The 15948-nt window shown below is 52.1% G+C and overlaps 3 protein-coding genes across 8 annotated transcripts in view; all 3 read left to right on the top strand.

The window, feature by feature from the left end:
- The window catches only part of LOC144178195 (uncharacterized), a 132858-nt gene extending 129870 nt beyond the window's left edge, over positions 1-2988 (top strand). For all 5 annotated transcript variants that reach the window (XM_077705840.1, XM_077705838.1, XM_077705839.1 and 2 more), the window contains exon 3: positions 688-2988. In XM_077705840.1, the coding sequence (XP_077561966.1) occupies positions 688-1113 (426 nt within the window). In that variant the 3' untranslated portion in view covers positions 1114-2988. The remainder of the gene's footprint in view (positions 1-687) is intronic.
- Positions 1-15948, top strand: part of LOC144178197 (alpha-tocopherol transfer protein-like) — a 365130-nt gene that overhangs the window by 137819 nt on the left and 211363 nt on the right. The window lies entirely within an intron of this gene.
- LOC144178194 (kelch-like protein 24a) lies at positions 13262-15738 on the top strand. Its single transcript, XM_077705835.1, has one exon. It carries the CDS (start codon positions 13416-13418, stop codon positions 15270-15272), a length of 1857 nt encoding a protein of 618 aa, XP_077561961.1. The 5' UTR covers positions 13262-13415; the 3' UTR covers positions 15273-15738.

Genomic DNA, 15948 nt, shown 5'->3' with positions numbered 1-15948 from the left:
CCGCCTGAAGTTCAGCTCATGGAGTAGCGGCAAATCCCTCCCGGATGTACACCAAATTGCCCGCTTGGAACGCCGGCGTGAGCCAATAGCACTTCTTCAAAGGGCTTTCAGGGGATATTTTCGACCGCGTCTGTCACTTCTAAGCACGCGCACATGAACGGTTTGCCGGGTTACGCGCGCAGGTTTGTAGTAGAAACCTATAGAAACCTATAGAAACCTATAGCTGCACGCGCAGCTATAGGTTTCATGCCCGTACTGATGAATGGCATGTACGTTGTGCTGGCGCGAGGTTTAAACACGGACGCCAAAGGGCCAAATGGGACCTGTCCGGAGTCCTTAATGGTAGAGCGGATTGGGTTTCTGTGTTACACAAACAGTAAGATGCTTATGTAAAAGTAAGTAAGAGACAGTAAGATACACAAACAGTAAGATGTGGGGGGACTTAGGCAGCTCCCTGTTTGTCTGCAAGAACAAAGCTTGGATCCTTCAGGGGTTGATTCAGCTAATTGGCTAGCAAGTATGCTCCATCGCAAATTAGAAAAAAAAAAAAAAAACGGGCTTTGTTTCGTGCGCTCCGTGAACTGCGTCCTGCTTTGCAGGTCATCCTTCTTCACAGAGTGGAAGGGCACTAATTTTTTTTAGACGAGCATTTTTGTTCCACAAGTCTCACCGGCACGTTCATTGCAGTACGACGGTGCGGGGACCCTGACGACGGCGGCCTCTCGAGATGGAGCGGAGCGGCCCTTCGTGTTGGCGACACCTCGCAACGAGCTGCCGCCTTCGTACGACGAAGCCATCAAGTACCCTTCCCTGGAATGGGTCAACTCCGGGTGCGAGGTGCTGGTAGCCTCGTCCCCAGCAGTGTCGGGCACTGGCGGACCGGCACCTGTGCAGCCTTTGCAGCAGCAACCGAATCGCACCGACGGTCGGCCGCCAGTGCCCCCAAGACCAAGCCGGCCCCCGTCGGCTAGGCCTGCCGTCCACGTGAGTGCTTCGATCGCCCCAGACACGACCGGCCTGCCCACATACGAGGAGATACAGAGACGAGCGACCATACAAAGCCCGGAGATAGTGCTGACAGTGGCAAGCCATGTGAGAAACCAAAGTGCCTGAACCAGCGGGTGGAGGGGGGCGTGCAGTGCCCTGCAGAGAACTCTGTGATTGGAAGGTACTCTCTACGTGGCCTAAATATACCGCGCAGAAGTTCAAGTAGCATCCAGTGGTTCCTTCAACGTTTAGCACTGGGTTGAAAACTTGCTCACACTGAGCAAAAGTGGAGCCCCAGACTGTGTGGGCGAGATTGCTGTCCAAAGACACGCCCTGCAACCCGCACACGGTAAACAGCGCGGCTTGCACTCGAAGCTCCCCCACCGGTATTGAACAGGGGCTGACAAGCTGGCCGAGATGCGTAGGACGCGGCTGGCCGCTCATGGCATGTGACGGAGCCGAACATCTACGAGTTGCCTGCGTCTACAACTTGCGTTGCACCGACGTCGGGAGCCGAGTCAGATGTAAGGTGGTGACGTGCCTTGAATTTCTGTCCACTTGTCTGAAGAACTGGAAGTGTGATAAATGACGCCTCGCACTATGCACAGCTGGTCGGAGACATGGGAGCTCCTGCTGCACGGTCACCTGCAATGCACCCCGAAGCGGCAGCAGTTTGTGGGCGGGCCGTGCCGAGAGTTTTGCCACGAACGAAGCACGAGAACACGCTGTCATATCAGCGGCTTTGTGGCTTCACCGATTCTGGAGGCACTGCGCCATATTTATTTGGTACCTGCCCGGAATAGCTGCATGTACAACAGCGACAGCACGCAGCTGTGCTGAGCACGAGACCGACGTGTGGATGGAAGCAAAAGATTATGGGGTATAGAAGAGGAAGAACACCGGGGAAGAAGAGTTTAAGTACAGGACCGTGTTCGCCGACCAATCTTATCTCTTTCCACTTCACAGGGGGGGTGTCATTCGAGCCTAATCATGCGCTACACGCGTTCCGCGTATCACTTCCCCTGACACGCTCGACGGATGAAAGCCCCGCCTACTGAGAGCCCAACTCAGATGCGCCCTCTTCCTCGTCTCCGACGGCCAACGGGCGGCGTGCGCAACTCCCCAGGAGACACTAGGCTTTTAGTTGATGCCGACTGTATGGTGAAGCTGAATGGTGTCTGTGCAAAAATACTTAAACCACAAGCGCCTGGTGAAAAAGAAAACAATGCCCTCGACTGGTGAAACAAAACCCTGTGCTATGTGCCTCAAGCGATGCCAAAGAATTGTTGTGTTAACGTGTGTTGTGTATTTACTGTGAGTGCGCGGTTTGCCAATGTTTATTCTGGTGGGTGCCATTTGTAGTTCAATGGTTAACGACATATATATTTACAAGCTCAAGGGGGTTTCTTTTAATCATTTAATTAAATCTAATATGAAGTGTTCGTTTGCTCGTTATGATCACCAATGCAGAGGGCAGCTTTTCTTGTTCGAATACTGTGCGATTTGCGCTGCGGTTGTCAAATACTGAATGTGTGGATGTGGGTGCCACGTTAAAACTGAAATTGAAGTGGTAAGAAAATATTTTACTCACTCAAGCCGTCACCCTGATTCAATAGCGGACAACGCGCCAGCATGACGTCGATGCTGCTTTATGCGCTCTCACTCTTCGCCTGCGAGGATGACAAGGCAAGACGATGTAGCATTACCTCTTACCTTTTAAATTTCTATCAGTCTCTTCCGGCTTAGCCACGCAAGACACTGATCTCGCCATTCATTGACCACGACCGCTAAGATAGTCAGCTGTGTGTACATGCATGTCGAGGGTGCTCAACAAAAATAAATGTAAAAGGCGCCTCAACTGTGCACCGCGAAAAACAGTGTTTCTTTTTACCTCTCCCTTTCTAACGAACTTTGTACCTAAATATCGCCTTGTGTATTTCCCTTCCTCTCTTGCCCGGCTTGAGCCGATCACTTTTTCAATACATGTGTACATAGCTTGCACCGACGCCACTGTAGCACGGTAAGTGTTGTGAACTTATCTGCCGCTGTCATGTCGAGCCGCGCTGAGAAAGCTGAAAGCAGTAATCCAGAAAGATTCTGCGTTGATGTCACCTGAAAGTGCCTACCTTTTTTAACAGCGGAGAATTGTTTGAGCTTCCTCCATGGAGCGTTACCGGAAAACTATCATCGTCGGCGGAGTGGAGAGGGGGAAAATGCTAGGCCAAAAAGTGCGAGGGAAAGTGGCTGGAGAGGCAAGGAGCCCACGAGCAAGAAGCCCACGAGAAAGAAAAAAAAAAGTGGTTAGGGAGGTCCCGGAAATCGAGCCCGGGACACGTACGCCACAAAACCGGCAACTACCCCCAAAGGCCCGAGGGGTACGGGGTCAGCAGCGGCGGGGAACAATAACATGATCAGCCAATTCGAAAGAAAAAAAAAGGCTTTGTTGGCATGCGGTGCGCAACGTGTGCACCTACAAAAAAAAAACGGTCAGATAGAAAATTTCTAAGTATTAGATGGCTTAATTTTGAAGTGGAAAAAAGAAATAAACAGAACAGCGAATTCAGGCGCCAATAGCGTGCAAACACCATTCCATCTCGCCTTCCCAGGCTGCCTCATTACGATACGGGAAGGCAAATGCACACATGGGTTTGGCAGGTTGGAAAGAAATAATAAAAGAACAAAGAAAAGCGATCACCAAAGCCCCTAAAGTGAACACAACAAAAAACAAAAGACTGCCGCCGCATGAAACACAAAGCGACGAACCGCAGGGGGAAAACGCTTCCCGTGGTCTGAATATAACCTGAGTATCTCGCGTTATGAAACCGGTTTCTATTCGATTGTGTTCGTGGCGTGATCTCTCGCATGCTGTTCTCCTCGCCAGTTCACTTGCGTTCGCGCCTGAAGTGGGGATCACAGACACGAGTTCGCGAAGTCGGTTGCCGCGGGTTCTATCGCGCGGTCCACTTTGGGGGAAATGTGAAAGGCTGCGGACAAATTGATCTGGGCCTGGCAGTCACGGAGAACTTTCAGCACCAAGTTCAGAAATTCTCGTGAGGTGCGTCAGCCGGGTCTCCGACGAAGGGAGGTGGGCCGTCAGATTTGCTGTTTCTCCAGCCTTGCACCATTAGTGCTGCGCCATTTTTTTTTTTCAGATACCCGTACACGAAGAGATATATCCAGCTCTTTCCGAAAACAAATTCTGGCAATCTCACTCCTCGTCAAGTCTAGCCGGCGCAGCAAGGCAAGCTTTTAGCTAAGAATCATCTCCGGTCGGTGAAGGCAATCATGTCTGTCGCTTTACTGATTGCAAAATAGTAAAAATATTTGGCGACACCAGTCATTCAGAAGATTGATGCATACTCTTCTATTTCTGCGACCAAGCGGTCACAGATAGGAAGAAGGAGCACAAAAAAGCAGGTTCTAAAATTTAAAACATCGAGCTACAGCGTTAGGGGGAGTCGGGAGTTTTTTCTAGCGCACACTAAAAATCCGCTGATTCCTAGCCATAATCTGCTTCGCTGTAAAATAAACTTCCAGAAGACGTGAGCCAATTCCACGTGACCTGCCGATTGTGTTGTTCATTTTTTAATGTCCTTCCGGGACACTGGAAAAATTACGGATTGTTGGGGTGAGAGACGACACTGAATCCGCGCAAGCTCCCAGCGTAGCTTGCGACGGAAAAAAAAATGGCGCAGCTTGCACCAGTGTGTGGTGCGAGGCTGGAGAAGCAGCAGGGCTGTGGGCTGGGCCCTGTACTAAAGGGACGACGTGAGGCGTCATGGCGAAATTCTTGGGAATTATATAGTGCTAACTTTCTCCTTCGGGTGACCACAGCAGTGCCAGAATGCAAAGCAAGCGAGCACAGCAGTCGAAACAGGCACAGCAAGTGGTCAAGAATTCAGTGGTTCCAAACTGCATGAAACAAATTCAGGGAAGCTGGCACTCACGCGCAAGACTTGAATGGCGAAGCTGTTGTGGGTTAGCGTTGCGGGACACATAGTTAAGTTTCAGTGTGATTGTCTATTTGCATAGTTGCGGTGCTAGTAATCGTCATAACATGCATCGAAGAGGTCGACGTCGTCTTCGCAGCGAGTGGTGGATGCAAAGTCATCCTCGGCATTGCAGACTTTCACCAGCTCAACGGGCGAAGCTTGCACAAAGTCGTGCAAGGCTTGAACCATGGCGAAACTGCAGGGCTTCTTTATACATGAGCACCGAAGGATTTGTGCAGTTTGAAATTGTTTATTTACATGTTCCGCCCTTCCTTTTCACTGTTGTAGTAGTAGTCATCATCATATGCATCCATATCGTCGTGTTCCTCGTGCCAAGCATGACATTCACGGCTTGACGACAGCGCTAGAGTTCCTTTTTTTTTTTTTTTTTTGCCAACGCCACTGCGCGAGCCGGGGACTCGGCGGTCTCCACGCTCATGAGCGCTGGACATTTTCTCGTTCGTCGTATATTTTTCCCGGATTTTTTTTTTGTTGTTGTTGTTTTCTGAAACCACTGCGCGTGCCGAGGACGCTCGGCGGTCGCCGCGGGGCACGCGCTCACGAGCTCTCCGCATTTTCCTATATACTTAATACCACAAGCTGCATGCAGCACTGTGGAGGCTACATTGTTGTTAATAGAGCGCCCACTGAGGGGGCCTAACTCACCGCGAAGGAAAGCGAGAATGGCGCCGGGGCCTTGCGGTTCCACCTGCCGAGAGGGGAGACTGAAAGGTCCTTTCAAGACCCCCTTCACGGTGAGTTAGGCGCCCTCGCTGGACGCTCTATTGACAACAATGCAGCTGCTGCATGCAGCTTGTGGTATGAAGTGTAGCACTTTTTTCCTGCACGGCGCACTTACGGTGGCACAACAGCTCCGCTGCTACAACTGCAGAAAAAGGAATTATGATCCGGGAGACAGCAAGCTCATCCCCGCATGTAGAACGCGTCAACGCAGCAACGCCCCAGGCGTCGTAGCACGCCCGAGTGTCTGCAACGAGGAGGCAAGATAAGCGTCACGACAAGGTCAACCGGTCACGACCCACCGGAAATGGGGCCCATGAACAGCGCCAGGCGGGTGAGGAGAAGGGAGGCTGGAAGGCAATGCATTACAGGAGACAAAATGGATGAAAATACGGGAGCAGCTTTACTGGCAAATCCCCCGTACACGGAAAGCTATAGAAGGAACGGTTGAGATGTGTACCTGCTTGGCTAAACGCTCGTAGCGAGCGTTTGCGTGAATAGAACCAAGTCAGACAGTACACAAAGGGAGGGGGACGACGCACCGCGAACGAAGATCACCCGCAGTGCTGGATGCTGAGCGGAAACACTGAGGACAAAGAAATCAAACACTCACCTTTGCCGCACCTCCTAGACGTACCGTCCGAGGTCTGCGAACCGCCAAGCAGCGATCTGTACTTGAGTGGCACTGGACCAGGGTGGCGTGAATTCGGAACGCCGTCAACGTCGTGCAAACGCCATGCCTGCCATTCATTCGTAACGCGCAAACATCATTGCGTTTAGAAGTTGACATGGCGTCAGCACAGTCCTTACGGCGTTCGGAACGTGACAGCGTCGCGAAACCTCGCAAGGGCTCATTGGCTGCCCTATCGAGGCAGCAGCTCCCAAGGGGCCATTGTACGTTGCCGTCCCGAAAGCTAGCGGACCTAGAGGCAGCACCGAGGAGGTCGCCACGACCACTGCGCCGCCGTCCCGAAAGCTGGGCCTACTGCCTGTCACGAGGTTTTCACGACGACTAATGTCCCACTACAGTTACTGCGAACCAAGAAGAGTTGGGCTAAGAGCGAATATCGCTCCGGTTGAGATTGTGGGACAATCTGCTACACGTGCGGGTGTAGCAGATTGTCCCACATCCTCCCCTTTCAAGGAAGGTTACAGCTTGGAGTCCGATGGAGCCGCCTCTCTGGACCGGCTCGCCGCTGCATATGGTTCCAGGTTGGCCGCCTCAGGGAAAGCGATGGCATTTACTTGGTGTCGTGCCGCTTCCCGTCCGTGTTGTCCTGGTGAAAGCTGTCGACTCCGCTCGCGTCGTCGTTGCTAAGCTCTCTCGCCCCGCGCCTCGCGGCATGCCCTTGACGTCATGCGCGTGGCGCCGGGCAAGCATTCCTTCCAACAAGACGGACAGTGGGGCGATTGTGGAGGCAGCGTGCGAGTGCCCGTCGGGTTGCAGTGGAGCATGGAGTCACATCCTGGCTGCTGTGCACCTACTCGCCCTCTTGCAAGCCGAAGGTTTTAAGAGGCGCCACCTGAGCTTGCGTGCACTGAGCTGCCACAACAGTGGGGACGTCCGAGACATCAAACCAGCGAGTGCCCAAGACATTCACTGGAGAAGCCCGCGAGAAAATGGCCCCTCCCTTCCCTTGCCAATGCGTCTGTTCGATGCACGTCGAGTACAGGAGCAATGCGAGCAGCAACAAAGTGCTGTGCAGGCGCTTGGGAGAAAACTTGGTAGCCTTGGGAATGGGTTTTTTGCCCCAGTTGTGCTGGCCTCACCCCCCACAGTGACAGAAACAAGGACTGGCATGGCACCTGAAGGGTCACCTATGAGCTACCAGCAAGCATTCGTGCCACATTTCACCGTGGTCATCTCGCGAGCACGCAGAGGCTGGGCAACGTCGTGTTTTCTAGACCGCGGCATGCAGGAGTGCGCGAATGCTTCCCTTTGTTCCATTTATATCCACAGTTTGCTATACTGCACGCGCTATAAATCAGCGAAGTAGTTTAATTTACTGGGATTTTCACACTCAAGCTAATGCGCGGCGGCCTGATGCAACTCTGGCCGTTTTCTCTTTTTTTTTTAAATAAAACTTGAAAACTGTCTCAGCTACCTACATCAATGGCCACTATCATTACGTCGGAGACATGCATGCAGCATGTGACAAACTAGAGGAGTGCGTGTGTATTTTAGTCGCAAAATATTCGACAGTAAATACATCGTGGCTGAAATGACAATGGGCACCAAGCTAACTTGACGTAACAACAAACCTCTCAGCCCGGCAAATCGGGAACCAAGTTTTCCACCGTTAGATCATAATAAAACAGTGTACGCCACTTCTGCAACGACACGTGGCTAAATGAAACGTAAAAGAAACCAACAACACACTCCCATACCGCGCACGCCCGCCACAGAGGAAATTTTCAACCCCGCCGTGACGGCGTAGTGCGGCAAGAAAAGTTTGTTTACAGCCCTAGGTAACATAAAGGCTCGTTTAGGGGCTAAGAGGTACCATTTAACAACGAAATGAAGCGGACGCAGAGCCACAGGGACGAGTAAAGAAAAAGCCTAATGTTGGCAACGTGTGGTATTGTTTTCCCGGTCGAGCGCCGCTGTCAGGTGCATGAATAGGTGGCGCACACTCAGGCTCCATTTAGAATACAAAGGCTGGTGGACAACAGAACTCCAACGCAGCTGTATTTTTCATCCGGACAGCGACTACGGAATACCGCGCTTAGCGAACCAACGGCAAATATTCGCTCCCAGTGCACCGCGCCCAGCGTGTCACAAAGGTTGCTCGCACCGGCATAGTTCGCGTCAGAAAGTTCGTTCAAAAGCGTGGAACTTCACGTACCTTTTCTCCATTTGGACCGGTATATCCGCATTGCGTGAACTGCGGCACGAAGCAATGCTCCGGCATTGTAGTCCATCACCAAGAGCGGTCAATGCCCGCCTGCTATGTTTTGCTAATTGGTTTCGGTTTCAAATATTCGCTCCACCCCGTTGCTTAAAGGAGTACTGACACGAAATTTCAAAGCTGAGATAACTGTGTGGAACGCTTCCTTTTAAATGCATAGCATTTTAGTAACTCACAATGTCACGCGGCGTTCGGCCTAGTCCGCAGCCAGGCCACTACACTATAAAAGAAACAACAGTTTCCGGCGCCCGGATTCGAACCCATGACGGCGCGGGCGGAACGGCAAGTGCCGGGCGCACTACCGATTGAGCCACGCAACCAACACGGATTTCGATGCACCGATAGCGCCTTATATCCTTCACTCATTTATGGTTTGTTTCGAAAGCGCCATAAGTTGTCACGCGCCTCCGCAAGATGGCGACACAGGTTCCGCGATCGAGACTATGATCGAGAGACCCGCCATAAGTTGTCACGCGCCTCCGCAAGATGGCGACACAGGTCCCGCGATCGAGACTATGATCGAGAGACCAGCAGCGCTGGTCGCGTCTCGTGCTGCCGGGACGCCCCGCTGTAGCCCACCGCAAATTTGATGACGTGCAGCGTGTAACAAGAAAACCAACAACCAATACGTAATCCATACGACTTGCCGGCGCACCCCCTCGGAAATGCTGTGCATTTGATCGTGCCCCTCGCGAGGGGGATGTATTTTTTTCCTCTCACGGAGTGATGTCACGCTGATGTCAATTTGCCGAGTGCAGCTCCGCGCGCTGCTCCGTCGGCGCGATAAATGAGATCCCATTGAAGTATTTTCTTCGCGTCGCAGGCCGTTCATATTTATCAGGAGATAACTCCCAGCAAGTTTCAACAGCAACCGTTCAGCGAAACATATTTAAAATCCATTTTATTCTTCGTCCGCACGAGAAAGCCCAGAGCAGACCGACATGACATCATCTGCTACTTGTCCCAAACTGCCGACGTCGAGGCTCCCGTGACGAAGCCGACGCGCTGGCTGTGGTTGGCGCGCGCTGCTCGGGCGTGTGTACACGTCATGGTTTTGGGACTAACGTCATGCTGACCGGGCCAGTGGGGACGGCGAAGACCTCGACCGGTCTGGGCGCGCGCGTGCGCTCGCTCGCGCGCGCAGGGGGGTAAAGCGAGCTCCGAGACCGTACGAATCGTGGGCGCTGACATGATACAATTCCCATGGTTGCCAGATCAATTGTATTCAGTTTTGTAAAAAGTTGTTTATTCCTCTCACGGAGTGATGTCACGCTGATGTCAATTTGCCGAGTGCAGCTCCGCGCGCTGCTCCGTCGGCGCGATAAATGAGATCCCATTGAAGTATTTTCTTCGCGTCGCAGGCCGTTCATATTTATCAGGAGATAACTCCCAGCAAGTTTCAACAGCAACCGTTCAGCGAAACATATTTAAAATCCATTTTATTCTTCGTCCGCACGAGAAAGCCCAGAGCAGACCGACATGACATCATCTGCTACTTGTCCCAAACTGCCGACGTCGAGGCTCCCGTGACGAAGCCGACGCGCTGGCTGTGGTTGGCGCGCGCTGCTCGGGCGTGTGTACACGTCATGGTTTTGGGACTAACGTCATGCTGACCGGGCCAGTGGGGACGGCGAAGACCTCGACCGGTCTGGGCGCGCGCGTGCGCTCGCTCGCGCGCGCAGGGGGGTAAAGCGAGCTCCGAGACCGTACGAATCGTGGGCGCTGACATGATACAATTCCCATGGTTGCCAGATCAATTGTATTCAGTTTTGTAAAAAGTTGTTTATTTATTTATTTAACTAAAGCAAAGAACTGAAGCAAAACAGTTACAAATAATTGCCTCAGTAATTAAAATTACCTCTACAAAGAACTTTTAGTGTAATTAAGCTCTAATTAGCGAACAAAAAGTAAGTGCGTAGCTCAGTTTTGGTTTCGATTTTCTTTAAGTGTGCTAGGAAGTGGCGAGGCCCTTGCGCCTGACTTGAGCAGTGTGTGTGCAGTATCCAGCTCAGATCTGCGTGCGTGCAAAACGCGTACAACTGGTACAACTCGGATGCACGCGCTGAGCAAGTGCCTCCCCGGGCGCTTGCGAGGCCGTCATTCATTTTTTCGCGTTAAGCACTGTCTATTGCCCCTGAACTGACGCCGGAACAGCGATTCCGATCTGACCTTGACTACCGCAAGTTCACTACAGGCTACGGACCTACGGAGTGGCGGCCAGCGATTGTTCCCGTTGGAAGAGAAATAAAAAGAACTTTTATAATCGTTCTGTTCCAGTTGTTTTATTCATGGAACTTCTTACAGCTCTCCGTGCTTCGAACTTTCGCGCAAACGTTCATGAAGGTAGAACGAAAAAATAAGTAACTAAATGCGGTTTCTTTTTTAATCAATCACAATAAGTCAACAAACAAGTCAATGTTCCCTCCTCGCGCGCTCTGTGCGGCAAATTACGTAATACTGCCCATTCAGTATCGCAAGCTTTCCCTTTGAAGTGGTGGAAAGCAGCTAGAATTAACTTGACGAATACAGACGGAAAGAAAAACGGGACACGCCGCTGACTGTATTTCGCATACTCCCTTGGCATGCATCCTGCCACTCCGTTGGCCTGCGATCGACCGAGCTCTTTCGTTCCTGTGCTTCAAAGGACCGCGACTCACCGGCAATATCAGCGTTGGCCCATGCGATAACGTTTTTCTTTTTTGTGTGTGTCAATAAAGGTTTTACATTCAGCTACAAAGCCACAGTTCTTCACTTCACTTCGTTTGAAAAGCATTGAGCGACTCGCAAAATGTCACAGAATGGCAAACAAAGCAGCATAGCGCAAAAATGCACGGAGATCATGACGGAGATTCACTTTTTCTGTGCGCCCCAGTACGGATCAGCTGATTCCTTGACGTCCTCGCGCAGCATTCGAGCTTGCGCGCAAGTGTTGTGTGAGCGTTGCCACATCTTACTCAAATAGTCTCAGTACATATAAGTCACATGCTAAACCGAAAACACGTCGGTTACCTACCCACACAGGAGATAAACTACGCAATGCTGTCGACGCCGCCTACACAAAATCCGCCTGGCCAGCGGTCCGCCATGTTACAATTAATCCCGGCATGCTTCGCTAGCGAGACGCGGAAACGCCACAGTAGCACGTTGCCAGATTACAACCCATCGCTTTCGCCGTTTTTAGTAAGCAAAAACTCAGCTGGCAACCTTCAAATCGTTGTATCATGTCTGCCACCGTGTGTCGTACGGTTCCAATGCATTGGCTCAGCGGCGCGCTTTCCCTCTAGAGTATATTATCTCTATGCGCGCGCGCTTCCAGAGCGGCAGCGATACGGCAAGAATGGTGACGTCATGTGATACCTCCTGTCATGGCGGCCGCTCGGCGTTCGTTTTGTCGAAACCGAAACTGACACGAATAAACGACGCCGTAAATGAATGTTTACGCTGCGCCCGACCGTCTAATCTGTCATTCTATGATTAGCGGGCTGGTAGGCACGCATATAGCAACGAAAAAAACGTAACACCAAAATTTCGCGTCAGTACTCCTTTAAAACATACGAGTCATCGCCGTGGTCTCTGAGGGTGGCACCTCGGCGGGGCCACAGCTGGTTTAATAATTTACTTTAATTAACTAAATTGATATTTGCAAGACACTGACTCGGAGGACGAAAGCATTCACCACCAGACGAGCCAGATACTTCGGTCAACGTTTTTGTGTCTTTAGTTTTCTTCTCCCGTCTTTACGTCTCCTTTCATTGGCCACACAGAAACATTACCAAGAAAGAAAAAAAAAAAACATATGTAGAATAGCGTGGGCTTGGATTATGACTACGGCGCCTAAAGAAGCGGGTTTTTCGGCGCGGGGCAATCGTCACGGGGCGAATGAGACGGGACAAATGATACGGGTCAAATCACGTGTGTTGGGCTAATGAGCTCGGGGCTTTCGAGAACGCGGTAAAAGCCACGGGGCTTTCGAAATAGTGGGCTTTCGTGCACCACCCCTTTATCCCACTTGGATGACGATGTTATTAATACGCCAAGGGACCGGGTGGTCAAACACTTTTGGTCATGTGTACAGTGAGCGGCTAAAGTTTGCGTTCGCTCCTGGAGTAACGTGGGTGCCTGGTCATATTAGAGTTTCTGAAAAAGCGGATAAAACAAGAAAGATGTCGCGCTTGTGTGGCAGCCGGAGAAGCTAGCGTGCTTCAAGAGGATTCCGGGTCAAGCGCGTCACGAACATGATCGTAGGACTGGTATGACTAGTGGGGCGGACGGGCCGTGAAGCAAAAGTATTCAGAGAAGGAGGAGCAGGAAGGGGAGAACTAGAAGTCTTCCCGACACGAGCAGCAGAATGATGATCGATTCAGGCAGAAAGTACACTTTGATGCATGGTGGATCGCGATTATTTCCCGACGAACAGCACCGCTGAGAGAGGCATCTCTTGCAGAGGGAGAAATGACAACTTCCAGCGAAGCGACGTATTTTAATATTACCTCGTTCTTCGGAAGAGTCGCCCTTCAACAGATCCCCTCAAATAAAAGAATAATACGGGCGGGGCGACGCATGGGGGGCCGGCGGCGCGCCGCAATTTTTGCCCGGCGGCGGCGGCGCAGACGGCGCGACCAAAACAAGCGGCGGCAGCGGCGCGGCGCGGCGGCGCACAGGTCTAGTACTATGTAGTACAGTACCCAGCACGCCAGTACTGCCAGGACTGTGATTAATAATAATTAAGTAGGCGCTGCATTCAAAGTTTCAAAGTGTGTAGTCAGTGGTAAGTTCCAAGGAGGCAATGAGCCTTAAACGTCAACGCAGCTCCCTGACGAGCGACATGGAGCTCGTTTCAGAACCACTGCTGGACAGTACCGAGTACAGGTATGAGGATGATGAGCATTCTGACTCCGTTCTGAAAGGTCTCAATGCTACCCGGAATTCCGGTGAGTTTTGCGATGTCGTTCTGTGCGTCGAAGCCGCCCAGTTTCCGTGCCACAAAGCCGTTTTGACGTCGTTCAGCCCTTACTTCAAGGCCATGTTCACGTCTCCGATGGTGGAACGAACGCAAAGCCACGTTGTTGTCAACGGTATCGACGCGGGGGCACTGCGCGACATCCTCGATTACGCCTACACGTCGAGTGTCACAGTAACTCCCGACAACGTCCAGTCTCTGCTGGCGGCCGCCAACCTTCTCCAGGTGTCGCGTGTCAAAAACGCCTGCTGCGTCTTCCTGCAGCAGCGCATGGACGAGACGAACTGTCTTGGCATCCACACGTTTGCTGAAACGTACGCATGCACCGAGCTGGAGGCCAAGGCTAAGGAATACATTTGCACTTCCTTCGGCGAAGTAATGCGCCACGAGGAGTTTCTGGAAATCTCGGCCGCCAAGCTGATACAATTCTTTTCCTTGGACGACGTAAAGGTAGAGAGAGAGGAGTTACTTTTCGAAGGTGCTCTAGCTTGGCTCAACCACAACCCTGCGGCACGAGCCGGCGACTTTGGAGACGTCTTACAGCACATACGCTTGCCTCTGATGAGCCCGTACTATCTTGTGGACACTGTGGGCAAGGCACCTGCTGTTCTCCAAAACCAGAGATGCTGCCAGTTGCTAGAAGAAGCCAAGATCCTGCTCTTGCTGCCAGACAGGCGAAGGGAGCGTTGCAGTCCCTGGACAACAGCCCGGAACGGATCGTCCAAGGTCGAAGCCTTCATCATGGTTGGAGGCTTTGATGGCCGGATGCGTGTGCCGAGTGTAGACTGCTATGTTCCGAGCAGTGACTTGTGGCTCAACCTTGCTAGCCTTCCCCGGCCCCTGTCCCACCACGGAGTGGCAGCCGTCGGTCATAACAGCCTGCTTGTAGCTGGCGGTCAGAATATGGACGGATCGTTCAGCAGAGCTGTGTGGCTTTTCGACCCCATGTTCAACTCATGGTGCGAGGCAGCGCCCATGAATGCCCCAAAGCGTTCCGTGTCGCTTGCAGCCCTGGACGGCTTCGTGTATGCTCTGGGCGGCTGGGACGGCCAAACCGACCTCACTTCCGTCGAACGGTACGACGCTGCACGGAACCAGTGGAAAGTGCTTCAGCCAATGAAGGCCAGGTTGCGGGCACCTATGGTGGCAGCATCTCTAGGGGGACAGGTAGTCATCGGAGGCATCTCACTGGCAGACAATGGCAAAAGAGCCGGGTGCTTCCAGTGTTATGACCCAAAGACTGATGCCTGGCTGGAGCTGACGCCCATGTTGATGACCATGCAGTATTCTGCTTCGTGTGTGGTCAGTGGGAAACTTTACGTGATTGGCGGCTGGGACCCCAGCCAACGAAAGAGCAGCCCAGCGGTGCAGTGCTTCGACCCCAGCACAAATACGTGGTCCCCGTGCAAGCCCATGAAGCACGGCCGCCTTTCCCCCGCGGTGGGCGTGCTGGGGGCCAAGATTTATGTGTTTGGCGGCCAGGACAGCCCCACTCAACATATGAGCTCCGCCGAAGTCTACCACGTTGATACGGACAGCTGGTTCGACATCAAGGAAATGCGGGCCAAGCGAAGCTGGTCAGGATGCGCCTCACTGAGCATCCCGTCTGGCATGCTTAATCTCCGCAGGCCCAAGCCCCCGGCCAGGCCACCTGAGCTCCAGCTGCGGCCACCTGAGGTCTAGGCCCGGAGCGGAACAGTGCCATTGTGGCCCAAACAAGGGCAAGACAGTCTTTCAGCTGAATAGTGGTTTCAACCCGTGACAAGCATTGTTTCCCTGTGGTGAACCAAAGCACTTTTTTTTTTTTTGCATAGGCCCAAGCCCCCGGCCAGGCCACCTGTGCTCTAGCTGTGGCCACCTGAGGTGTAGGCCCGGAATGGAACAGTGCCATCGGACTCAAAATCTGAATGGTTGTTTCAGCCCAAGACAAGCATTGCTTCCCTGTGGTGAACCAAAGTATTTTTTTTTTTTTTGCATAATTTTTTTTTCTTGCGTCACTGGCTGTTGCAGTGTGTTCTCCTACAAGGCGATCAGGAAACAGCAAGTCCGTGCACAAGCACACACTACTTTTCATTTTGTATGTGCAGTGTATTTTTTTTAGCCACTTTTGGTTCTGCTTGCTTCAATAAATCAAGGTCTTGCACAGTTGGGTGATGGCACTTTTGTACCCCAAATTGCGTGTAAAATAAGCTTTTTTATGGTGCTGTGGCACATTGCGCAATGGGGCTTGCGATATAAAGCAAAGAGGGACTACTCGCTGCATGGCTAAAAATTTTTCGCAACCACATAAGGACTGTAGTCAGTGAGTTGCCATATTAAGGTAGAACAAAGGCAGAGGTTGAGCACTACATACGAATAT

This window comes from Haemaphysalis longicornis, unplaced genomic scaffold (genome assembly GCF_048455015.1).
Source record: "Haemaphysalis longicornis isolate Haplotype H1 unplaced genomic scaffold, Haemaphysalis longicornis Haplotype H1 scaffold_4, whole genome shotgun sequence".
In the NCBI taxonomy this organism is placed as follows: domain Eukaryota; kingdom Metazoa; phylum Arthropoda; class Arachnida; order Ixodida; family Ixodidae; genus Haemaphysalis; species Haemaphysalis longicornis.
The sequence above is the reverse complement of the archived record's forward strand: the minus strand, read 5'-3'. Positions and strand labels throughout refer to the sequence as shown.

Bases quoted from the DNA above. Each gene is read 5' to 3' on its own strand.
- LOC144178194 (XM_077705835.1), top strand. From the start codon at position 13,416: ATGAGCCTTAAACGTCAACGCAGCTCCCTGACGAGCGACATGGAGCTC.